The following is a 25977-nucleotide window of genomic DNA, read 5'->3' as shown; positions in this document are numbered from 1 at the left end:
CAAACGGTTGAGGCGTGTACTATCTAGACTACAGGAGGCAGGCCATACCGTGAATGGAGACAAGTGCCAGTTCGGTGTGTCAGAAATGGACTTCATGGGACACAGACTTACACGGGAGGGACTAAACCCTGCAGAGGCCAAGGTGAAAGCTATTGCAGAGGCACGTGCACCTCAGAACGCAACAGAGGTGAGGAGTTTCCTAGGATTGGTCAATTTTTGTGCAAAGTTCATTCCTAATTTCGCTACAGTGGCAGAACCACTAAGGAAACTAATCAGGAAAGGTGTACCATTTCATTTTGGATCTGAGCAGAAGAAAGCGTTCACAGCACTGAAGCAAAGCCTGACAGATGCAAAAACTCTTGGATATTACGATCCGGCAGCATCAACCAAAGTCATAGCGGATGCCAGCCCGGTTGGTTTAGGAGCCGTGTTGGTCCAGATGCATGATGGAGGACCAAGAATCATTGCCTATGCCAGCAGATCGTTATCAGATGTGGAGAGAAGATAATCTCAGACAGAGAAAGAAGCACTCGGACTTGTATGGGCCTGTGAGAGGTTCCATGCATATTTATACGGCATTGAATTTGAACTCATCACAGATCATAAGCCATTAGAGGTGATCTATGCACCTAGATCCAAACCATGTGCCAGAATAGAGAGATGGGTACTCAGACTACAACCCTACAAATATAAAGTAATCCACATTGCAGGGAAAGCAAACATTGCAGATCCGCTGTCCAGATTGGTGAAGGATGGTGGTCCACAATCCAAGTCAGAATTGGGAACAGAAACAGAGAGCTTTGTACGCTTCGTAGCTATTCAGGCAATACCGAAAGCTGTGACTACGAAGGAAGTCGAGAGAGAATCCGAACGTGATCCAGAACTCATGGAAGTAAGAGAATGCATACAGAGTGGACAATGGGACAAGTGTACTCACAAGAGACATTACTCATTAGAGACGAACTTTGTTGCATCGGACAGTGTGTATTAAGAGGTTGCAGATTGGTGATTCAGCAAAGATTGAGACCGAAGATCGTATCCTTAGCGCATGAAGGACTCCTAGGTATTATTGGTACCAAGCAAAACCTCAGGGCCAAGGTATGGTGGCCAGGTTGTGATAAAGACGCAGAGAAATTTGTTAAAACTTGTCACGGATGTCAAATCACAAGTAGGAGTGATCCGTCAGAACCGATCCGGAGTACGCAACTCCTGACAGGACCATGGATTGACGTAGCTGTTGATTTTCTTGGACCTTTACCGACGGGTGAATCAATTATGGTAGTGATAGATTACTACAGCAGATACTATGAGTAAGTGGTGATGAAGTCCACAACCACTGAAAAAACAATACAAGCGTTAGCAGAGATATTCGCAAGATATGGATTACCTGTTACATTATACTATGACAATGGTCCACAATTCATTTCAGAGACATTTGCAGAATACATGAGGACCACAGGTATCCACCATCATAAAGTAGCTCCGAAATGGCCGCAAGCCAATGGAGAAGTAGAGAGACAAAATCATTCCATTGAAAAACGATTGAGGATTGCACACGCAGAAGGACAAAATTGGCGAGAAGCATTGCTATCTTATGTGGCTGTCTATCGAGCAACGCCTCATGCAACCACTGGAAAAAGTCCTGCAGAAGCATTTTTTTGGGAGAAAAATCCGCACAAAAATGCCAGAAATAAAGGAAATCCGAGACGACTAGGAGATGAGAGACCTGATGATGTTCCAGAGGCAGTTACCAGCACTCCTGATGAAGAGCGCCAGAAACACCCGAAGCCTCAATGACTAGAGCGCCAGAAACACCCGACGCCTGGCGAGCAGTATGTCTGACGCTGAGAGTGAACAACTGAGAAGCGACGACAATATCGCAGGCAGGCCGAAACGAAACCGGAAAGTGCCCAAACGATACGAAGACTTTGTGCCATAGTTTTAATAAGAACTTTGGGACAGTATTTTAATCTTATATCATAAAGTGCATGTATGAATGCTGTAGGAAGTAAATTTTATGTAGTTGAGTTATAGTATTACCATTAGTTACGATGTTTGTATGTTTCCGAGGGATATTGGTAAGTGAAGGTAAAGTTTATTTCTGATTAAAGGAGGGATGTCATGATAATGAATATGTATGAGATGTACCAGAAGTCACGTGGTATGAGAGATGAGATAAGAACACAAGCAGGAGAACAAAGGAAAACGGGAGAATAAAGCCACTCAGAAGTTTACCTGATAAAACATGTGTTTAATGTTTTATTAACTTCACATTTCGGGCCACAAATGTGACAGGCTCGTGGGCCCAAAATGGCCTGTTACCTATGTCTGAACTTTAAAAAACAATTGATGCGTTGTTGAGATGGAAGTGGAGAGGGTTTGAACCTCCATATGAGTCTACATTTCAGAAGACCTCTACTGGAATCGGCGTGAAGAAGGCCAACACCTCCACTTTCTAAAGACACTACGGAGGTATTTAATATTTTTGAATACAAACTTCTACAGGGGTACTGACCGCTTACATCCCAGCATGGTTTGGAAATTAGACTGCCCAAGAAGGACCAGAAGTTAATAAATATAGCCGGGTCCATCACAGACTCCAAATTCCCACCCACTGAACAAATCCATGCGAGGCGCTGCCTCTCAAAGGGCCAACCATCAGAAAGGACGCCCATCATCTTATTCACCACTTCTTCTCACTGCTACCTGAGGTACAGAAGCTTGCAGATCTCCGGGCTCAAGAATAGTTTCATCCCACAGCTGTCAGGCTTTGGACCCCGAAACGGCCATGCATTATGTTCTGGAAGTGGGGGCGCAAAAGGATCTGGGCACAATACTCCGACCGGGGATTCTCACCCCAGCTGCCCGCTCACCAGAGCTCCCCGACGGCCCACCAGCCCGAGATCCTGGCGTCCCGACCATGGATCCTCCGCTCCTTACCGCCCGCCCATCCAAGCTCCCGACACCAGGCAGCGGATCCTAGGCCCCTCGACTTACTGTATAACATAAATCCATGGCGTTAAATTTTAAGAATTTTATTACTTATTTATGGTGACCTCGGACGTATCTGTGACTCGTAAGTCGAGGGATGGCTGTACATTATTTTTGTAGTTACAGTATTTTTTTTACCAAGTACCCGTCCATTTGCATATGTACATGTACAATGAATAAGACAAGAAACTCATTACGTACAGGGACCTCTTCAGTCAGGTTCCAGTTTTTTTTTTCAGAGAACATATATCCCTGAGGCTAATTTTTCCTGCAGATGCAGCAGAATTTACCGTCCATTTGTGGATCAGCATTCCATTTTTTCTTATTTCAAAGTGGATAATGTATTTTAGTCGCAGTGGACGGAGCGACAGCAGTGGAACTCTCTCCCAGAAGCCGCCCATTTTAATGCGACACACCAATGCCACATCGATGTTCATCTGCCGCCTCACGCACTGCCAAACCGAGGCTAACCCGCAAATTGGAGGATCGACGCCTTCTGTTCTGTCGGGCATCCGCCAACCTGGCGGCATTAAAGCCGGCCTCCCGTTTCCATTGACTTCTTCTCCCCCTCCCCCCCGTTCCTTGTCCCTCTGCCTTCCTTCGTCCAGCTCCCCGCCTCCTTCCCTCTTTCTCCTCTTTGCCCACTTCCCAACACCTCAGCTTCCCCCCCTCTTCTACCCTCCCACCTATTAGTCCTCCCTCCTCCCATTCCCCCCTCCACCTTTTTATTCTGGCGCTTTCCTGGTGAAGGGCCCAAGAGAAACGTTGGTGACCTTTTACTTCCCATGGATGTTGCATGACCTGCTGAGCTTCTCCAGCACTTTTGTGTATTGCACTTGACACCAGCATCTACAGTCTTTCTTAGGTCATAGAACAGTACAGGCCCTTCGGTCCTCGATGTTGTTCCTTAAAAAAATACTAAACCCTCCCTACCCTGTAACTATCTATTTTTCTTCTATCCATGGGTCTGTCTAAGAGTCTCTTAAATACCCCTAATGTTTCAGCCTCCACCTCCATTCCTGGCAAGGCATTCCAGGCACCCACAACTCTCTGGATAAAAAAAACTTACCCCTGATGTTTTCCCCAATCTTCCCTCTCTTCACTTTGTACACTTGTCCTCTGTTGTTTGCTGATCCTGCCCTGGGAAACAGGCGCTGGCTGTCCACCCTATTTATGCCTTTCATAATCTTGTAGATCTTTATCAAGTCTCTTCTCATCCTTCTATGCTCCAAAAAGAAAACTCCCAGCCGTGCTAACCTTGCCACATAAGATTATTTTTCCAGACCAAGCCACATCCTGGTGTGAGAAACAGAAGTACCTTCACATATTTCGCTCGAGACAAAAATTGAGAACAAAGAACATTTATTGTACAACAGTGCAAAGTTGGGTGCTTCCCCTTACCCTGGGAATACACACATACACTGGGGCTCACCCAACTTTTATACAGTTCATTTCAGTGTAGAGATACCCCCCCCCCCCACCCCCCTAACATTCTTCTGCCTCCTGGATTGGTTTGGTTTGGCATTTGGTAATTCTGTCTGCGTAAGTGCAGTTTCTTGTAAACTTGAAAGACCATGAGGTATCCTGTCTGGGTCCCATCATGTCATTGTCCTTATTCATGAATCTGCCTTTGTCCTTATTCACACATCGCAATCCCCAGGACTTACTAATTCTATATGCAGAACTTGCCTAATTCTTTCTATCACCTTTCTTCTATTGTACTTGCGTAACCCTTCCTCACACTCTTATCGGAATTCATCCCTATTCAGCACTTACTTAACTTCTTCTATCTAGTCTATTATTCTTTATTTTGTTCATACTAACTTTACTTCCTATAATCTATTATCTCTCACAATCCCCACTTTTTCTTTAGCTAGTAAATTCTCAACTGGAAACTTGGTCTTTTCCTCAGCGAGTCAGTAAACGAACTGTAATCTCAGCATCATCAGACGGAGTTTGGAAAACACATCCTTTGGGTTGTAGGGATCTGACGAAAGGTCCGTTGAATTGAACACTGTACACAAGTCATTAGGCAGGGAAGTTTCATGATGGCTAAAGTAATGAGTCCAACTGCTATAAGGGCTGTGAGTATCCACCTCCAGTCACCAGTAAAAAGTTCAACCGCCTGACCATTGTGACCGTTGTTATCAATCGATCTTCCACAAACGCTGCCCTCAGCAACTAACAAGTAATCGAGAGCCAGGCGGTTTTGATAAGCTGTAGCTCGTATCTGTCGTTGTTCTTCAGCCAATAAATCCAAGGCCATCGCTGTCTGTTTGGTGAGAATCTTCAAAACTGCCTGGAGTCTGGTTAAACGGTTTAAATGCCAAACAGCTGTGGTAGTCTGGAGCAGCCTGAGCTGTTTACAACTCGAATCGCCCTTGTAGTGATTGCCTTTAGCCTTGCCTTTAGCCTTCTGAATGCATTCATGACCCAAAGGATGATTTACAAGATGCCAAGTTGGGGGGGAGCGTTTATTGTTACCTAACCTGTGAGTAGCAGCTTGTCTGCGAGTATTAGCATATATAGCCCCTTCATCCCTACTCCAGGTATAGACCTGAGCACTCATCTCTTTAATATCTGTAGAGGCCAGGACGCCAACCCAATCCACTCCCCTAGGGCAGGTCTGTTTCCCTGGTCCATGTTGGGATCCTAAATTAAACCATACTAAATAAGGTACCCCACTATGAATACACTCTATACCTGTGCCCTGTCTGCATTCTAAAGGTAAACTTGTCCATTCCTCAAAGTAATTATCACCTCTGCTGCCCCTATTCCAGGAGGACTTAATACATTGTGTACAATTGGGTGGTTTCCCAAAAATTGGGAACCAGCAGAAAAACAATACAGCAAATAATAAAAATAACATTACAGCACTTTTTCACGGCGTAGCGTAACTTTCAGACCAGAAGGATGCGAGACTGCACGCCAGGTGGTGGGTGTATTATTAACGTCTTTAGTTTGTGGTTTAGCTTGTTTAATGCATTGTATGTGAGTCCACCCCTTTTGTTCGCACTGCAGTGTCTGTAATCAGAAGTACACAATAAGGGCCGTCCCACATCGGTTTTAGTTTATGGTCTTGCCAGGCTTTTACATATACCCAATCACCTGGTTTAACAGAATGAATAGGATAGTCCAGGGTGGGTTTTGAGCTAATAAACCCTTCTGTCGTAAGTCATACAGAGAAGTAGAAAGTCCCTGTAAATATTTAGATATGTACTGGTCATTAGCCTCAGGGATAGGGGTATCAGTGTGGAATCCCATGTAAGGAAGACCAAACATCATTTCATATGGTGAGACAGCAAGGTCCTTACGAGGAGCTGTGTGAGTCCTAATTAAAGCTAAGGGTAAGCATTTAATCCAGGAGAGGCCAGTTTCCTCATGAAGTCGAGTGAGTTGATCTTTCAGGGTCTGATTCATCCGTTCAACACAGCCTGAACTCTGGAGGTGCCATGGGGTATGTAACTGCCAATCTATTCCCAGAATTTTACATACACCCTGGAGTACCTGAGAGGTGAAATGTGTACCTCGATCTGAGTCAATGGTTTGAATAATGCCATAACACGGAATAACAGACTCTAGTAATATCTGGATAACGGTGCTAGCACGATCATTAGGGGTCGGGAAAGCCTCAACCCATCGAGTAAAATGATCCACCATCACCAGGAGGTATTTATAAACCCCTATCTTAGATAATTCCGTGAAGTCAATCTGTAGTCGTTGAAATGGGCGTACGGCTATATCACGACCGCCAGGCATTACCTGGTGCATGACTTTCTTATTCACTCACTGACAGATTGGGCACCCCCGAGTACTTTGCTTGGCTATGGTGTATATTCCTGAGCAATTAAAGGACCGTACAAAAGCATCAACAAGTGCCTGTGTTCCCCAATGTGTCTGCTGGTGGAGCTGATCAATAATCTGACGAGCCAAGGCTTTGTTCAATACTTGGCGTCCCTCTGCCGTCCACCACAACCCATCGGCAGTTTGACGCATTCCCTGGTCTTTCATATAAACCTACTCTTCCCGTGAAAAGATAGGAGTCTTTTGAACCTCATGTGGGGTGGGGAGTAACAGCTGCATGTCTATTTTTTCTGTGAGTGCAGCCTGTTTGGCAGCTTCATCTGCCCGTCTGTTCCCCTGTGCTTCAGGACTGTCAATAAGTTGATGGCCCCGTACATGAACTACAGCTATCTCCTCAGGTAACATAAGAGCATCTAAGAATTGAACAATTAAGTTTTCATGGATCAACTTTTGTCCTTTCCCAGTTATCATTCCCTGCTCTTTCCAAATCTTTCCAAAGGTGTGCACTACACCAAAAGCATACTTTGAGTCGGTATAGATTGTGCCCACCTTTCCCTCTAAACCCTGCAGAGCTCTGCAGAGGGCATATAATTCACAGGATTGTGCCGACCAATGACCGGGAAGCCGACTGGCTTCAATCATAACTCCTTCATCCCCATCCACTATACTATACCCGCTATAACGAATGCCGTCAATGCAGCGGGAAGATCCATCAATAAACCATCTTTCACTCTCCCGTAAAGGTTCATCACTTAAATCATCTCTAATTTTTGTCTGTAAATCTATCACTTCTAAACATACATACTCTAAATCATTGGGGACAGTATCAGAATCTGGAGAAACCAAGAAGGCGGCTGGATTCTGTTCTTTGTTCATAATCAGTGTCAAATCATCCCTATCCATGAGAATCGCTTCATACTTTAAAATTCTAGAATCAGTAAGCCACCTTCCGGCACGTTGTAAGAGAATGGTGCAGACTGTGTGAGGGGTATGAACTAACATCGGGGCACCAAATGTAATCTTTCGTCCTTCTTTGACTAAAATAGCAGTGGCTGCAATTGCTTGCACACATTCTGGCCAACCACGACAAACGGGATCTAAAATTTTTGACAGAAAGGCAACTGGTTGTCTAAAGCCTGCCCTCTCTTGCGTTAATACTCCCATGGCCACACCATCTTTCTCATTGGTAGATAGATCAAATGGCTTATTTAGGTCAAAACTGGGGCACTAATAAGACGCTGTTTCACCAAGGTAAAATCTTTAATCTCCTCCTCCGACCAGACAACAGTTTCACCCCCAAGAGTCACAAATTTATCATAAAGAAATTTGACCAGGCTCGAATAGTTCTCAATCCAAATTCTACAGTATCCTACTAAACCAAGGAATTTTCTAAGTTCTCAAGCACTCTTTGGAGGCGGGATCTGCAGAATACCACGTGTTCTCTCTGGACTTATCTTCCTAATCCCTTGACTAACCAGATTACCTAAGTATTTAACTTCAGATTGAACAAATTGTAACTTTGATTCGCTCACTCTAAGACCCTTGTTCCCTAGAAAATTCAGAAGTTCAACAGTGTATTGTTTAACCACATTATACATTTTTCCCATGATTAATAAATCATCAACATATTGTATTAATTGACAATCCTCTCTCCGAGGGGCCTCATCTAGTACCCGTTCTAAAACTTGGCCAAACAAATTTGGTGATTCTGTAAAACCCTGGGGAAGGACCATCCACCGGTATTGATTTTTCCGTCCTGTAAAAGGATTCTCCCACTCAAATGCAAACATGTCCCTACTGTCTATTGCCAATGGACAGGTCCAGAAGGCATCTTTGAGGTCAATTACACTAAACCACTTACTATGGGGATCAATTTTACCCATTATCGTATAGGGGTTAGGTATGCTCGGATAACGGGTGAGAATGATTTTGTTTAACTCCCTTAAATCCTGCACTAATCGATAGGTACCATCTGGTTTTTGGACAGGTAAAATTGGGGTATTAAAAGGTGACATACAAGATTCGAGTATCCCATCTTTCACCAACTGTTCAATTACTGGCTGCAGCCCCTTTCGACCAGCCATAGGAATTGGGTACTGTTTTCGTCTAATTACTTGCTGAGGGTCTTTTAAAGTAACTTGCAGGGGAGGAACATCTAACCCTCCTCTATTGCCTCTTTTTGCCCATACTCTAGGATTTATTAGTTCCCGATCCTCCTCTGTTAGTACATAAAATTGAACCCCGATACCTGATCCCTGTGGTCTGGTACCGATAGCCAATTGGTCTTGTAAATCTCGTCCCAACAGGCAAACTCCAGCTTGGGGAACTAGTAAAATATCCTCTGTTATTATCTTTTCTCCCATTTGTATCCTTACATTCTTTAGTATAGGGACCATAAAATCTCTTCCTCCCACTCCCGAAACCAGCACTGTCCCTTCTGTTTTAACACCCTCGGGCCGTTGTAAAATACTAGACCGGGCTGCCCCAGAATCTACTAGAAAAGTCATCTCGTCACCATGGGGTCCTATGCTTAAATTTACCAATGGTTCTCCGTGCAGCCCCGTGACCCCCCTATTCATAATCTGCCTCCATCAATCCATAAGATCGCGTCTCCCTGGCTCGCATTGGGCATTCCCTCTTAAAGTGTCCCTCCTTTTTACAATAATAGCAAACGAATGCTCCTGTTTCCCAATTTCTACCAGGGTTTCCACGGGGTCCTGGGGATGGTCGTCGTCCCCGGAATTCTCCTCTACCCCTGCCTCTGCTCTGGTCTCTACTTCCTCACTCCTGGCGCTCCTCCCAACGTCCAAGAGCTGGCACACAGCTCCTAACATTTCGCTGCTGTCCCTCCATAACTTCCTTGACTGCCTGCATCCAAATCTTAGCCTTTCCTTTCTATTTATCTTCAGACCTCTGGACGTATGCCCTTTGTGCGATCTGTAAAAGCTGTGTTATTCTCTGTTCATAACAATTCTGTCTTTTGTAATTTCTTCCTGATATCTGGGGCTGAATTAGTAACAAAGCCTGTCAATACCAACTGTTCACCTACTGGGGATCCTATATCCAACCCCCCATATTGCTGTATGGCCGCTCGTAATCTATTCAGAAATGCGGAGGGGGTCTCCTCGGGACCTTGGGGAACCTCAAATGCCTTCTTAAAGTTCTGTCCTTTTGGAACAGATTCCTTCATTCCTTTAATTAGATTAACCCTGTACTCATCCATTCGCGTGCGACCATCATTAGTAGTCTTATCCCAATTTGGGTTTGCCAGGGGAAATTTAGCTTCTCCAGGTATCGCCTCTGGTCTCCCTTGGTGTTCCCTATCCCAGACTCCTAGTCCCTGCCTGGCGAATCATTCCATGCTCATCCAAAGTAAACAGAGTCTTAAAGATAGACATTAATTCATCCCAGGTATGTATAAATTAGGTCCCAAAAATTGATCTAATTGTTCTGCACATCCCTGAGGGTCTTCTATCAGAGAGGTCATTTCCTTCTTAAAATTGCGCACCTCCGTACTGGTCAGAGGCACATTTACGAATCCGAGACCCCCCACATTTACTCCCAAGGGAACCTCTCATAAAGGTCTCATCCAGTTAATTTCTGGCTTTTCCCCCCCCTCTATGATGTTCTGAATGACCCTCATAATCAAAGTCTCCTCCCTCTCATGTCAGTTGAGGCGGTAATCTTGTACTCTGTGAGCGGGTCACCATACCACGCCTACTTTCTTTCTCTTTCTCCAACTGTGGAGGAAGAGGGGAAGGTGAAAAAGGGTAAAGTGTAGGTGAGAGGGGGAGGATAGGAGCCAGCACAGGGGGAGCATAAGGTGGAGGAAGGGAATGTAACACATCCCATCTTTGTATTTCAGGGGCAGAAGGTTCCTCATCCTCTTGTTCTTACCTTCCTTTTCGCTCAAAATCATTTGATCAAATGATCCACTGACCCAACAGGCTGCATATTCCCTGCTCTTGGTATTACCTCCTTGATTTTGGTAGAGCCAGATGTTCAATGCCTGACACATCCAGTCCTCGTCGGATCCGAACTTTGACCAATATACCGAACTCCCTCTTATCGGATTCTTAACCCATTCCTGATAGCAATACCTGACCATGGTCTGTTTATCCTTCCCACGGGTTTTCCCCGCACCCCAATCAGATAACATTAATCCTAACGGACTATGTTTAAGTATCTGATCTTCCCGTCCTTCTCCAGGACTGTTTCCCTTGCTACTTACTCCTCCCATACTAGCAGGTAAATAAATTCCTCCAGTAGCTATTCCTAGCACGCTTCCTTAACGTCCTCCCGCCTTTTGTTCTCAATGCCTCCTCTCGGATATCACTCGCTTCGTCCACTGACCAGTTACCCTTCGTCCGGGAGTCCAGCTGAATCAGCCAGTGTGCACCTACCCTCGTCGTCGGGCACTCTGTCAGTGCAGGGAGTGCGATCCCGGACGAACCCCCATTTGTGAGAAACAGAAGGATCTTCACAGATTTCGCTCGAGACAAAAATTGAGAACAAAGAACATTTATTGTACAACAGTGCAAAGTTGGGTGCTTCCCCTTACCATGGGAATACACACACATACTGGGGCTCACCCAACTTTTATACAGTTCATTTCATTGTAGAGATTCCCCCCCCCCTTAACATTCTTCTGCCTCCTGGATTGGTTTGGCATTTGGTAATTGTGTCTGCCTATGTGCAGTTTCTGTAAACTTGAAAGACCATGGGGTATCCTGTCTGCGTCCCATCATGTCATTGTCCTTATTCATGAATCTGCCTTTGTCCTTATTCACACATCGCAATCCCCAGGACTTACTAATTCTATATGCAGAACTTGCCTAATTCTTTCTATCACTATAAAGACCTTTCTTCTAACCCTTCCCCACACTCTTATCGGAATTCATCCCTATTCAGCACTTACTTAACTTCCTCTAGTTTAGTCTATTATTCTTTATTTTATTCATACCAACTTTACTTCCTATAATCTATTATCTCTCCCACTGGTAAATCTCTTCTGCACCCTCTCCATCGCTTACAGTTCCTTCGTACAAAGAGGTGACCAGAACTGAGCACAATACTCTAAATTACCTCTCTACTCAAACTTAACCCCCCTATTAATAAAGTTCAGTGTCCCATAGATCTTCTTAACTATCCTATCAACCTGTGCAGTGACCTTGAGGGATGTATGGATTTGAACCCCAAAGTCCCTCTGTTCATCAACACTGTTAAGTAATCCAACCATTAACCCTGTACTCACCCTTCTGGTTTTCCTTCCAAAATGCATCCACCTCACACTTATCCGGATTGAACTCCATCTACCACTTTTCTGCCCAACTCTACATCCTCTTGCAACCTTCTATAACCTTCAGCTCCCTCCATAACACCTCCAACCTTCATACCATCTGCAAACCATGGTGATAACAAATAACCTGTAAGAGACTATTAAATTAATATTTTAAAACTTAGACATACAGCACAATAACAGGCCATTTCAGCCCATTTGTCCATGCCACCCAATTAACCTACACCCCCGGTGTGGTGGGAGGAACCCGGAGCGCCCAGGGGAAACTGCGCAGACACGGGGTGAAAGCACAAACTCCTTACAGACAGCAAGGCATTCAAACCCCAATCCTGATAGCTGGCACTGTAAAGGCGTGGTGCTAACTGTAATCTGGAAGGGTAAAATTGCAGGGCTGAAGAGTGGAACAGAGCATTCAAATGAATTAAAAATCAAATTGTAAAATGCAGACAGTGGGAATTCGAAATAAAACCAGAAAATGCTCAGCATCTATAGAAAGGAAAAGGGAATATTTGGGATTAATCGGTCTCTTGTCTCAAGGGCTCAAACCATCAGAGATTTACCCCCTGAAATGCACTCTCTCTCATTCCCTTCCTGTTGGTTACCCCAAACGTTTTCCAGTTCTTAACAAATAGTTAATGACCTGAAATTTAAACTTTGTTTCTCTGCCTGCCCTGCTATTTCCAGGATGCTTACCCACCACCCCCCCCCCCCCCACCGCAGATTTCCAGTATCTGGTGATTGTCACATGATCTAGTGACATGTGCAATACACAAATGAGCTGGAGAAAGGCCGCAATGTTGGTTCCCCTTCATTACAATGGACCTGCTGAGTTTCTCCAGCAGGTTTGCGCATTGCCCTCAGCACCAGCGTTGTTTTGCATGCTACACTGGCAAGTCAACCCATATTTAAGTACAGCAGGTAGTCAAAAATAAAAATGCAGGGTGTAATGTTGCAGGAAGTAAAAAAAGGGGAGTTTCCCTTTTGATTGTTAAGCGCCTGTTGAAAGAATCACCAGGGATACATTAGGCTGCGCAGTCTTTTTTATATTCATGGGGGAAAAACTCTAGATAATTAAAAGGAATTTCTGCTAAAAAACAAATAAATAATATTTGGATGAGAGATGGCAAAATTACAACAGATTATTTCAAAATAAATGAGACTTTTAGAGAACATTACTCCTTTCAATTTATGCTTCAATGTCAGAATTCCTAGATTGGTTGAATGTACCTTTGCATTCCTAAGACAGATGTATAAGTTTGGAGAAACCTATTTCGCAGGAGGATATAGTCTGGTATATCTCCAAGACCAGACAGGTTTCCTGTTGAATTTTCTCAATTGTTCTCCAAGTGGCTTGTACCCCATTTAAACTTGACTGACTCATTTAAAGATTAGAAGCTTCCCTTATCATTTAATGAGGCTTTTATTTCTCTTATTCTTAAAAAATGCAACGGAATGTATATCATATTGACCTATCTCATTACTTAATGTTGGTATGCAAGGTTTAGGAACATAGATTAGAAAATTACTCTACCAATAATTATTGACTCTGACCAAAGTGATTGTATTAAAAATTGATATTCTTATTATAACACACATCGACTACTAAATATTCTATATTTTCCCCTCTATGCCAGTGATAGAATGCATTCTTTCATTAGATGCTGAAAAGCATTTGATTAGGTGGAATGGGAGAATCTATTGCTATCTTAGGAAAATGTAAATTTGGTCCAGACTTTATTAAATGGATTAAATTATTGTATTCATGCCCCATGGCTTTAATTTGCTCTAATTTACAACAATCAAAAATATTTAGGGTTAATAGTTGAAGGCAGCAAGGTTGTCCATCAAGACCTTTGCTTTTCGATATTGTACTGGAACCATTAGCTGTTGCCCTCTGACAGTGTAGAAAATTTAAAGGTATAACTAGATGTGAAATTGAACATAAAGTATCTCTTTATGCAGATAATTTTCTGCTTTTTATTTCTAAACCAAATATATTAACTTTGTTTTCCAAATTTACCCAGTTTTCAGGTTATAAATTAAATGTACATAAGAGTGAACTTTTACCCTTAAAAGGTTCTTTTGCAAGTGTAATGGAGAGGCAGTGTCCACCACCTGGTGGCGGTGCTGTGCTCCTGTTCAGAGGACACACTACCTGCCAATCAAGGTCAAAGACTCACCCCAAGCCATCAAGGTGACCCTCGTGATTGGTCCACCTATATCACCAGGTGCTGCAGTCCAGGCAGCCCGCCCAGACTCAGCCCTGACCTTTGCCCAATTCACCCAGGTGAATCACCTTGGCTGACCCCTGCACCTAGCTTCAAACTATTGGCCACAGCAGCCAATGGGGCCCAGCTTGCCCTGAGTGATTGGCCCCTCAGTTCTGCCTACAGAACTATGAAGGACCATGTGCCCCTTTGTTCTGCCTCTTTGGACTCCTCGTGGCACATAAGTTTCACCTTTCACATTGGGTTGGGGTGAGTCCCAAGGTCAGGTAGCAATAGTCGTGTTTGTACCAGTCAAGGGGTGGGAAACGTAGTATCACCTTGATCCTGACTGTTGAATGTGCATGTTCATGTAATTTCCCCCAGTCTCTGTCAGTTTCTCCCTCGTTATCCAAAGTGTATATTTACCCCTTGCATATTGTGTGTGTGTGTAGAGGTTTGCCTAGCACATCAACCCTGTTGTCCTGTCTCCATCCCTGAAATAAACGTGTATTTTGTACCTCCACTTTGGTCTGGTTCTTAACCTGTGGGACCCACACGAACCTGAACAACAGCAAGCTATTCTAATTTTCTGTTTAAAACAGTGAAAGATCAATTCCAATATTTAGGAATTATAATTACAAAAAGTTACAAGAATTTTGTGAAAGAATTTTTTTGGTATTACTCAATAAGATTAAATGACTATTATCGGGATGCGTCACCCTTATCTATTACAATGATGGGTCATATTAATTCGATTAAAATGAATACTTTACCTAAATTTCTGTATCTTTTTCAAGCTTCACCAATTTTTATTGCTAAATCCTTTTTTTAAGCTCATTAGATTTGGTTATTTCAAGCAGGGGAAAAACACCACGTAGAAATAAACCTCATTTTCAAAAGACTAAAAGAAATATGGGATTATCACTCTCAGACTTTAGAATTTATTATTGGGTGATTAACATGTGTAATTTACCTTTATTATTACATTTGGATCAGTCAGTGAATCATCCCTCTTGGGTAGAAATGGAACTGAGGTTTTCCAAAAAAAACATTCTGTTGTCAATTTTAGAGTTTTAATTACCATTTTTCATTTCTAAACTGACACATAATTCGTTAAAGAGAAATAGGTTGAGTATAAGGCCTCAATTTAGGACATTCTTTGGGTTTAATTGTTTTTATCTGGCTAGTCCCATTATAGATAATCATCTTTTACAGCCATCTCTGCAGGATGTAGGTTTCAAAGTGTGGAATAGATTAGGTATCCAAAGTTTTAATGATCTTTGCATTCAAGGTAAGTTTGCCACTTTTCATCAATTATCAGCCAAATTTAATCTTTCTAAGATTTTTTTTAGAAATTTACAAGTTAGACATTTTGATTGAAACAAGCTTTCTGATTTTCCTTGAATCTCAAAAACCCTTGATTCACTTTTTTTTAACTTATGGTTTTTTGTTCCAAGGTGAATTAATATAATCTATTTATAATTATTTATTGGTTAAGATCCGCCTCAATGGCTGAGATTAAGAACGATTGGGACACAATTTTTTCAGATGAAGATTGGTTCTCTACTCTCAGCCTGGATAATGATTCCTCATTTTGTGTAAGGCATTGTTTATTACAATTGAAGGTGGGACTCAGACTCATATGTCCAAACTTAAATTAACTTATTTTTATGCAGATGTTGATCCATTATGTGAGAAATGTAACATTTTTATTCAGATTTTTAACCACTATATGAGAAGGGTAAAATTTTTGAAGCTTCACTGATCCACATGTTTTGAGAGTGCCCAAATTTAGAGAGATTTTGAAAATATATTTCCTGAACTTTACCCACAATTAAAAAAATTAATATAGATCATTGTCTGTTAATTGCTTTGTTTTGTTTTTCACGTGAGCCAGATAAACCAATGTCGGTATCTCAGGAAAAAGTTTGAACCTTTACCACGCTGATAGACAGCAGATGAGCAATTTTATTGAAATGGAAAGATGATTCACCCCCTACTCAAACAGAGTGGTTACGTGATGTAATGTCTGATTTAAGCTTGAAGGAAATCCAATGAAACATTAAAGATAGAAAGTTTCCATTTGTAAAGATGTTGGGCCCATTCATAGAATAGTATTTCAATTGGAAGATTTAAGAATCTTGACTGTTCCGTTGATCGTCTGTCCGATGTTTGGAGGTCGCTATCCAATCCACAATTTCCTTTTTTTATATACAAGGTAACCTTGATTAGAGGGAGGGGGTAGATTAAATTTAGTTTTTATGTTTTTTTTTCTTTTTATAATCTTTTTATTTGGATTAACTTGGGAAATGTGTGTTTAACATGGTTATCATAGATTAATTCAATAACTTGTTTCTTAATGTGGATCAAGGAACTGTCTAATGTATCCATTAGGTTTTTCGTACTTGTATGTATGTAAGATGATTTGTTACACGTTTGTCTTAAAATTTTGTGTGCAAGTTTCACGTCAGCTGCAGGCTCGATTGTGGCTGACAAGTCCGATGCGGGACAGGCAGACACGGTTGCAGCGGTTGCAAGGGAAAATTGGTTGGTTGGGGTTGGGTGTTGGGTTTTTCCTCCTTTGTCTTTTGTCAGTGAGGTGGGCTCTGCTGTCTTCTTCAAAGGAGGTTGCTGCCCGCCGAACTGTGAGGCGCCAAGATGCATGGTTTGAGGCAGTGGTCAATGTGGCAGGCACCAAGAGATTTCTTTAGGCAGTCTTTGTACCTCTTCTTTGGTGCACCTCTGTCACGGTGGCCAATGGAGAGCTCGCCATATAACACGATCTTGGAAAGGCGATGGTCCTTCATTCTGGAGACGTGACCTACCCAGCGCAGTTGGATCTTCAGCAGCGTGGATTCGAAGCTGTCTGCCTATGCCATCTCAAGTACTTCGATGTTGATGATGAAGTCGCTCCAATGAATGTTGAGGATGGAGTGGAGACAACGCTGGTGGAAGCGTTCTAGGAGCTGTAGATGATGCCGGTATAGCACCCATGATTCGGAGCCGAACAGGAGTGTGGGTATGTGGGTCAGATACAGCAATGAGCTCTCTGAACCCTTCTCCATTAACAATGGCGTGAAGCAAGGCTGCGTTCTTGCACCAACCCTCTTTTCAATCTTCTTCAGCATGATGCTGAAACAAGCCATGAAAGACCTCAACAATGAAGACGCTGTTTACATCCGGTACTGCATGGATGGCAGTCTCTTCAATCTGAGGCGCCTGCAAGCTCACACCAAGACACAAGAGCAACTTGTCCGTGAACTACTCTTTGCAGATGATAACACTTTAGTTGCCCATTCAGAGCCAGCTCTTCAGTGCTTGACGTCCTGTTTTGCGGAAACTGCCAAAATGTTTGGCCTGGAAGTCAGCCTGAAGAAAACTGAGGTCCTCCATCAGTCAGCTCCCCACCATGACTACCAGCCCCCCCACATCTCCATCGGGCACACAAAATTCAAAACGGTCAACCAGTTTACCTATCTCAGCTGCACCATTTCATCGGATGCAAGGATCGACAACGAGATAGACAACAGACTCGCCAAGGCAAATAGCACCTTTGGAAGACTACACAAAAGAGTCTGGAAAAACAACCAACTGAAAAACCTCACAAAGATCAGCGTGTACAGAGCCGTTGTCATACCCACACTCCTGTGCAAGTTTAAACTCAGTAAAAATATTTAAAAAAGAAAAGAAAGTAAAAGTAGTAGATCAACATTGTTTATATGAAGGTATTAATGAAGTGCAAACGAAGGAGGAATTATCAGCATTTATTGGAAAAGTCATTAATGCTTGCGATTACCTTATGGATGTAGAACCAAACCTCGAGAGAAGCATTAGAGTTTGGCAAGGATCGCAAACTGCTGTTCGATGTTATAAAGATGTGCATGATAAGAAGACTAAAGACACACAAGCTACATTAGACAAATATTTTCTTAAATAAACAATGTCAATGATTTTTATATATCACTTTTATATATACACAGACACACACACACACACACAGACACACACAGACACAGACACAGACACAGACACACACAGACACACACAGACACACACAGACAGACAGACACACACACAGACACACACAGACACACACAGACACAGACACACATACACACACAGACAGACAGACACACACACAGACACACTTAGACACACACAGACACACACACACATACACACACAGACAGACAGACAGACACACACACAGACACACACAGACACACACAGAAAGACACAGAGACAAACACACACACAAAAAAATCAATGGTACAAGTTGTCCTTATCTCCAAACTGTCCCATCCCCTCTCCCCCCACAAGAAACAAAGCCCCGAAGTAAAAATCCCTTTTATATATTTTATTCTCATTTTTGCATGAGTTCTAGGTAAAAGAATAAATAATTATAGGATTGGAACATATTACATTAAAGTACATTGTAATAATGCTTTGAAGGGTGCGGTTTTCCATGACACTGAACTTGCTTGGAGCGTATTATCCGTGTTATAAAAGGTGTGCCTGGTATTCAGATTTCAGAGAACATACATGACATCACATACAACCCTGACATTTTTTTACCTGTTGGCACGGAAAAATTACCACGAATTGCTAGTGCAAAACAAATATACGCAGCGTATACATGTAAACTTAAGAACATATAAGAAATAGGAGCAGGAGTCGGCCAACCGGCCCCTTGACCCTGCTCCACCGTTCAATGAGATCATGGCTGATCTGATAATTGACTCAACTGCAAATACCCATATCCCTTAATTCTTTTTTTATGTAATTGAACCATAAATATGTTTAATGAAGTGGCCTCAATTGTTTTCCTGGGCAGAGAATTCCACAGATTCTACTCTCTGGGAAAAACAAATAAAGAATTGTAAGCAGATAATTAAAAAACTAATGTGAACATGCTGACTGTGCAATACAGAGAGAATAAAAAAGAAAATCAATAAAGTGCAGAAGTTAAAGTCCTTTAGAGTCCCTGTTTGAATTTGTCGTTGAGGAGTCTGATGGTGGAAGGGTCCTGAACCTGATGGTACGAGTCTTGTGACAACGAAGCGATCTCCCAATTTGTGACCCGTCTCAGGGCTGATTTACTGCATCCCCACCCATTACAGCCCCCCCAGCACCTTTCCCTGTGCCCGCAGGAGGTGAAACATCTGCACCCACACCTCCTCCCTCACCACAATCCGGGGTCCAAAACAGGCCTTTCAAGTGAAGTCACACTTTACCTGTACATCCAGAGAACTATCTACTGCATCTGGTGCTCCCTTTGTGGCCTTCTCTACATCGGAGAGACTGGTCACGGATTGGGAGATCGCTTCTCTGGGGACCTCCTCTCCCTGTCTGCTACAACAGAGATCTCAAGTCTGAGTCACCCTCTAACACTCACATGTCTGTCAACAGCTCTATGAACTATCCCATCCAGACCACCTGCAGATTGGAGGAACAACTCCCTTATTTTCTGTCTGGGCTCTCTCCAGCGAGATGATTTTAACACCGACTTCTCTGTTTTCTGCTAACTGCTTTCCTTTTTACCCCCTCCCTGTGTGATGGGTCATAGCTGTCACATGACAGCACTGCATACACCTAGTCTCACACCACCTTCCAATCAAGGTTTGGCTCTGCCCCACCATTAGTGCACTCCTTGCCGTTGCCCAATTTGAATTCCTTTGTAATCAGCTTAGCCTTACTGGTACCAAGCCATTGGTTCCTTGTAAATTACCTGGGCTGGACTGTCCAGCTGCCTGTATTTGGTCTTGGACCATTGGCTGTTATAACTGGATTAACCTTCCTGGCACTGAGCCATTAGATCCCTGCTAACAACCTGACCCCCCAAGCCCTATAAAGATGCCACATGTGCTTTGTTTTCTCTCTCTTTGCCAGCTTGGGACCACCCTGCTTCACTCCAGGCCTAGAACCATGGAAGGGTGCTGGAGAAACTGTTGGTAAGATCTTCACTATTATCAGGGTTGGGGGCATTTAATTAGTGTCTCTTGTAGCATAGAGCCGTGTCTGCACTGTCAAGGGGTAGTGGGGCATTTGTTTGCACACTGTCTTCTGTAAATAAAATCCTTTACTACTAAAACTGTGTGACCAGATTCCTTGCCTTTGAGACCCACTAAACCAGTTTCCTCACTTGAACAATTGGTGCTACGAGCAGGGTCTCAGGGGTCTTGGTTGGACTCAGCTATGGGGAAATGTTCTGGTACAGGGGCAAAAAAGCCAGTGCAGGCACCAAGGATAGGATTCCCGGGTGGACCGACGAGAGGGAGGGATTTGGGCACTTGGCCAGCATGCTGGTGACCAGGGTAAACCAGTGGACTGGTCTGAGCAGCTAGACCTGTGTGGTGAGAAAATGGGGCACCATTGCTCCTTATGAGATTGGGGTTCCCCAAGGCTAAGGTGAATCAAAGGTTGCCTTCTGACTGAGATGCACTGACACTGTCCCTGCTCCACTCGAAACAGTCTCTCCTGCTCTCAAGGCTGAGCTTAGAGACCTGCTGAGACAAGAAATATCTCATCATTTCTGCCAGCAGGAAAATTCACCTATGGGTTAGCAGACCTCCAATCCCTTCCATCCCCTCCCTAGAGCCTCCCATGTGCTGCCGACTCCAACCTGGACCAGCCTCCCCTCTGGCCCTCCCCTACTGGCTAATCTATTGCTCCTAACTACCCCCCCCCCCCCAGGTCCCCAAGCAGGAGAAGCATGCCCTTCAAGCTGTTCCTCTTCTCAATGTGATTATCTACGAAACGCTCCACACAGAGGTAACACATGTACAATTACTGACGAACATGGGAAAAAAATCAGGACGGTGATAAGCCACGTATATGGTTTAACACCCAGCCTTCCCTCCTCACCCTGATCGGTGCTGTCCCCTCCCTCCCTTCTTTCTTCACCTATCACCTCCTGCCTTTTCCCCCACCCCCCATCCTTTTGTTCAGATGCCTGCCAACATTTTTCCATACCTAGATGAAGGGCTCAAGCCTGAAACATTGGTTATGTCTTTTATCTTTGCTACATAAAAGACACAATTTGACCAGTTGAGTTCCTCCAGCATTTTGTTTTTACTTCCACCACATGTCTGCAGACTCTTAATTTACTTTGTCTCTCTGTGAACCCACCGAACCTGATTCTCTTCTCAATGCAACAGCACGGGGGGAGGGGATTGGAGAAGTTGATATCAAGATGGAATATATTGCCTTAAGTTTGTTGCTTTTGCAAAGAAAGATGGAAACGTGTCGCCTTTCTTTGCAAAAGCAACAGACTTAAGAGAGACCAAAAGTGTACCGAGGAAGAATCACAATTGCATCCCCTTGAAGGAATAGGATAAGGGTTGAAAGAGAGGACATGCATGGATTTCAGCAAGGTATTCGATAAGGTTCCACACTCTGGTGTGGAGCAGGGATAGTGTCAGTGCATCTCAGCCAGAAGGCACTGTCCTGGGTAAACTTGTACCTCTCACTTTGTTCATTTTACATTGGTCACAGTGTTCGAGCTACCAAAAGAAAATAGACACCCACACCGAGAGCAGTTCAGTTTATACAAATGTTTATTACAAATTCAAAAGCTGATTTCAAACTACAATATGCAATTATACTTATCAATGCCTGGACTGGTCCCAACTGCCAAAGCGAGGCAACGACTGCACACTTGTAATAGATTGTCTGGGCACCAGTTGCAGCTTCTCCACCTTCCCCGACTGGAACGTTGGTTGGAGTCTAGAAGTTCTTCCTCTTGCTGAGAGATGTTGCCACCTCTCTGAGAGTCTCAAGTGGGACCATGGCTTATATTACCCAAAAGTTGTTTACTCAAAGCTTATCTCTTTGAATAAATGATTTAATTATCTTCAAGGTCTCCTGACAGTCTGTGACCAACAAAAGACAACTGCATCTCTGGGCCTCATGGTGGAATTTAGATTATGTCTTCATTTTTTTAAACTTTTTTTATTTATTCAAAAAACAAATAATATACGACGTATACAGCAATTAAACATGAACATGAACATTTTTTTAATATATATAAAAGAAAGAAAAAAAAAGACCCCCCCCCCTTCAGCCAACTCTTCTAAGGAGAGCAGTAAAAAAAGAAAAAAGAAAGAATATTAAAAAAAAGTTAAATATACATATTCAAATCAAATCAATATAAATTGAAATGTAAATATTCTGAGTATAACAGCCAGTTATTAATAAAAAAATTATAATTATCATGCAAAACATGTATCTTTCCACGTACTAGCAATACATTTTTTCTCTACGGATAAAGCAAAATATACAAAAGCTAGCTGAAACTTATCTAATCCCAAGCCTTTCAGAGGTTGCAAACTACCCAATAAAAATACTATTGGATCTAAAACTATTTTGATTTTATACAGATATTCTAAAAACAATTGAATTTTCTTCCAAAAAGATTGTATATGTATACATGACCAAACAGCATGAAAAAAGTTCCAACCGTATCACCACATCTAAAACACAAATCTGATTCATTCAAACCATATTTTTTTAATTTTTCAGGTGTCAAATATAATTGATGTAAAAAAAAATTATAATTAATCATTGCATAATGTGCATTTATCAATCTAGTTACACTATCATAACAAATATCTAACCAATCCTCTTCAGATCTGCTTCCCATTTAATTTTAGATCTATCCCAACCCTTTTTATCCATACCACCCTGTAATATTTGATACATAAATGAAATATAACCCTTCTCTGGTACCTTCATAAGAGAAGTCTCAAATTTAGTCATTTTAGGTAAAATCATATCTCTACCAAACATACATTTTACCAAAGATTGAATTTGATAATAAAGAAATAAAGAATTCTTATCAATACCAAAATCTTCCCTCATCTGATGAAAAGATCAAAACTTACCCTCTTTAATACAATCTCCCAAATTTTTCACACCTTTAAATCTCCATGCAATAAACTTTGATTATGTATTGAAAAAGAAATAAGTTGATTATTATACAATGGAGTCAAAGCCAATAATTTACTCCTAGAACCTATCATTTTATTTTTCTTTATCCTTAACTTCATTAAATGTTTTAGTATAGGCACATTATATTGTTGTAACAAATTCATATTCCACCTAAACAAAAATTGATGTATTTCAAATTCAGAAATACTTACCATCTCAATTTTAGCCCAAGTAGGAAGCCGTACCAAATCCATCAATGAACTAATAAATTTAAGTTGGGCTGCCTCATAATAATTTTGAAAATGTGGTAAATGTAGTCCCCCTAACTCATATTTCCAAGTTAATTTATTCAAAGCTACTCTCGAAAATTTACCCCTCCATAAAAACTCCCTAACCATTTTATTTAAATCTAGAAAAAAAATTATCAAGTAAATACGGAATAGATTGAAACAAATATTGTATACGCGGAAAGATATTCATCTTAATTGCATTTATCCTTCCCATTAAATTAATAGGTAAATCTTTCCATTTGATCAAATTAGTTTTAATTTTTTTCATTAACGGAGCATAGTTTAATTTATATAAAGATTGATAATTAACATTCAAAATTATACCCAGATATTTAATTCGATCAGTCCACTTCAAATTAATAATATTCTTATAAACTGTATAATCTCCTTCACTTACCAGTAATATTTCACTTTTTTCCCAATTAACTTTATATCCAGAAAAACATCCATATTGTATTAAACATTCCTTCAAATATAAAAGTGACTGAGCTGGATTTGTTAAATACACCAATACGTCATCAGCAAATAAATTAATTTTATACTCCTCATCTAAAACTTTCATACCTTGTATCTGTGCATTTTGTCTTATCAACTGAATTGTCTTATCAACACAAATAAAGCGGGTGATAAAGGACAACCTTGACGACTTGATCGAGTTAATTTAAAAGATTCCGAAATTAAACCATTCGTCAATACTCTATCTACCGGTTTACTATATAGAGCCCTAATCCAACCAATAAAAGAAGGACCAAACTTAAATTTCTCCAAAACTTTAAACAAAAAATTCCATTCAACTCTATCAAATGCTTTTTCTGCATCTCCATCGGTTATCACCATCGGATGATCTAAAGACTGTCGAAATCTATTAATCAAACTAATCACTCGCAAAATATTATCTGAAGCAGGCCTATCGGGGAACTTACAAGTATTAGCGAATAGATTGGCTAAATTTTTACCAAAGTTGATTCATATTGATCAAACAGGTTTTATAAAGAATAGATATGCTTTAGATTATGTCTTCTGATGCAACTGCATCCCTTCTTGCATAAGCAGGTCTAAATCCTCCATTACATTCAACCCCTCGGTCGCAGCCTGTCACTTACGAGACCTTACAAGCATTTGAGTACAGAAGGAGCGAAAAAGAGAAACTAAAACTATAATAAGCACAAAAATAAGCAACAATGTGAGCAACCAACGGAGAATATTGTGGCCCAGTCCCCCAAATGTACCAGTTAACCATGAAAAAGGATTCCAACCAAGGCTCAAACTATCCTTGTGGGCCACAATACCCAGACACTGAAGCTCACGAACAGATTTTGAAACATGCTGAACAATATCAGATACATTAGTGAATACATTGGGAACATACGAGCAACATTCAGAACCGACAAAGGCACACGTACCACCCTGTTTTGCTAACAGAAAATCCAGGGCCATACGATTCTGTAAAGCCACTGTCCTGATGGCAGAGAGTTCGTGATTAAGGTCATTAAGGCTCTGACTGACAGATGAAAGGGAGAAGGATGTCTCATTGGCAATAGAGCTCATCAGATCATATAATTTGTGAACCTCTTGGGAAATGCAAATAATGCCATAACCTGGGATCAAGGCGCAAAAGAAAATCTCGGCACCTGAGAGGGCACATCTATGCCGAGGGACAGGGAACATACGCATAAGCGAGGGATGATCCTGTAAATGGGAAATATGATGCAGGTAGGGGACGGTGTATGCCAAATAGCAGCAACCATTCCAGGTAAGGGGTAACCATGCAAAGGCACAAGACCCACAAACCCAATAGGTCCTGTTCATAGGGTGCTTGGAAATAAAAGGGGAATATGCCAGACAATCATTGTTTCCCATTGCATCGGCAGGCTTGTCAGGGAACTTACAAAAGCAGACAGAGCCCTTCAGATGTTGAGAAACAATAAAATATGGGGGGGGGGGTGTCATATTATAAGAGTGGGTAGGAATATGCCATCCTCGAAAAACTAAAGAACTGGGCCTCCTCAGGCACAGACTTATTAACATCAATGTGAATCCTGCCTTTGGAGGATCAAAAATATTTCCAGGCAGCAACCTCCTTTCGGGTGAAAGGAATGGGGATTATGGTAATGCAAAGGACCTATGGTACAAATCCAACAATCAGATATATTCTATCGGTGAGCTAACGCATAGGAAACATGGAGAAAGGAATTGTCGGACAAATCTGAAGGAATGTTAGATGGTGAAGTAGACAACCAACCCTCCACAGAACCGGAATCCTCTCACCACTTAGCGATAGGCGGTGCAGAGTTTTCACAAGATAAAAGCGGATACAAAAACGACCATCACAGAAGTAGGGGTTGACTCCTTCAGTTGGTCCATCAACAAAAAGAATAAAGGAGGAGTCAGGTGATGGAGTAGTGGCCGGTCGGGGAACTCCAGCCCTCTCCGGAAAAGTTTAAAAAAAACAAAGAAA

The 25977-nt window shown here is 42.1% G+C and overlaps 1 protein-coding gene across 1 annotated transcript in view; it reads left to right on the top strand.

The window, feature by feature from the left end:
* LOC138765475 (uncharacterized) overlaps positions 1-25977 on the top strand; it is a 63511-nt gene that overhangs the window by 21960 nt on the left and 15574 nt on the right. Inside the window, exon 4 of the mRNA XM_069942514.1 lies at positions 20191-20252. Within this exon, the coding sequence (XP_069798615.1) occupies positions 20191-20252 (62 nt within the window). The remainder of the gene's footprint in view (positions 1-20190; positions 20253-25977) is intronic.

The sequence above is a fragment of the Narcine bancroftii genome, chromosome 5, assembly GCF_036971445.1.
Source record: "Narcine bancroftii isolate sNarBan1 chromosome 5, sNarBan1.hap1, whole genome shotgun sequence".
Lineage (NCBI taxonomy): Eukaryota > Metazoa > Chordata > Chondrichthyes > Torpediniformes > Narcinidae > Narcine > Narcine bancroftii.
The sequence above is the reverse complement of the archived record's forward strand: the minus strand, read 5'-3'. Positions and strand labels throughout refer to the sequence as shown.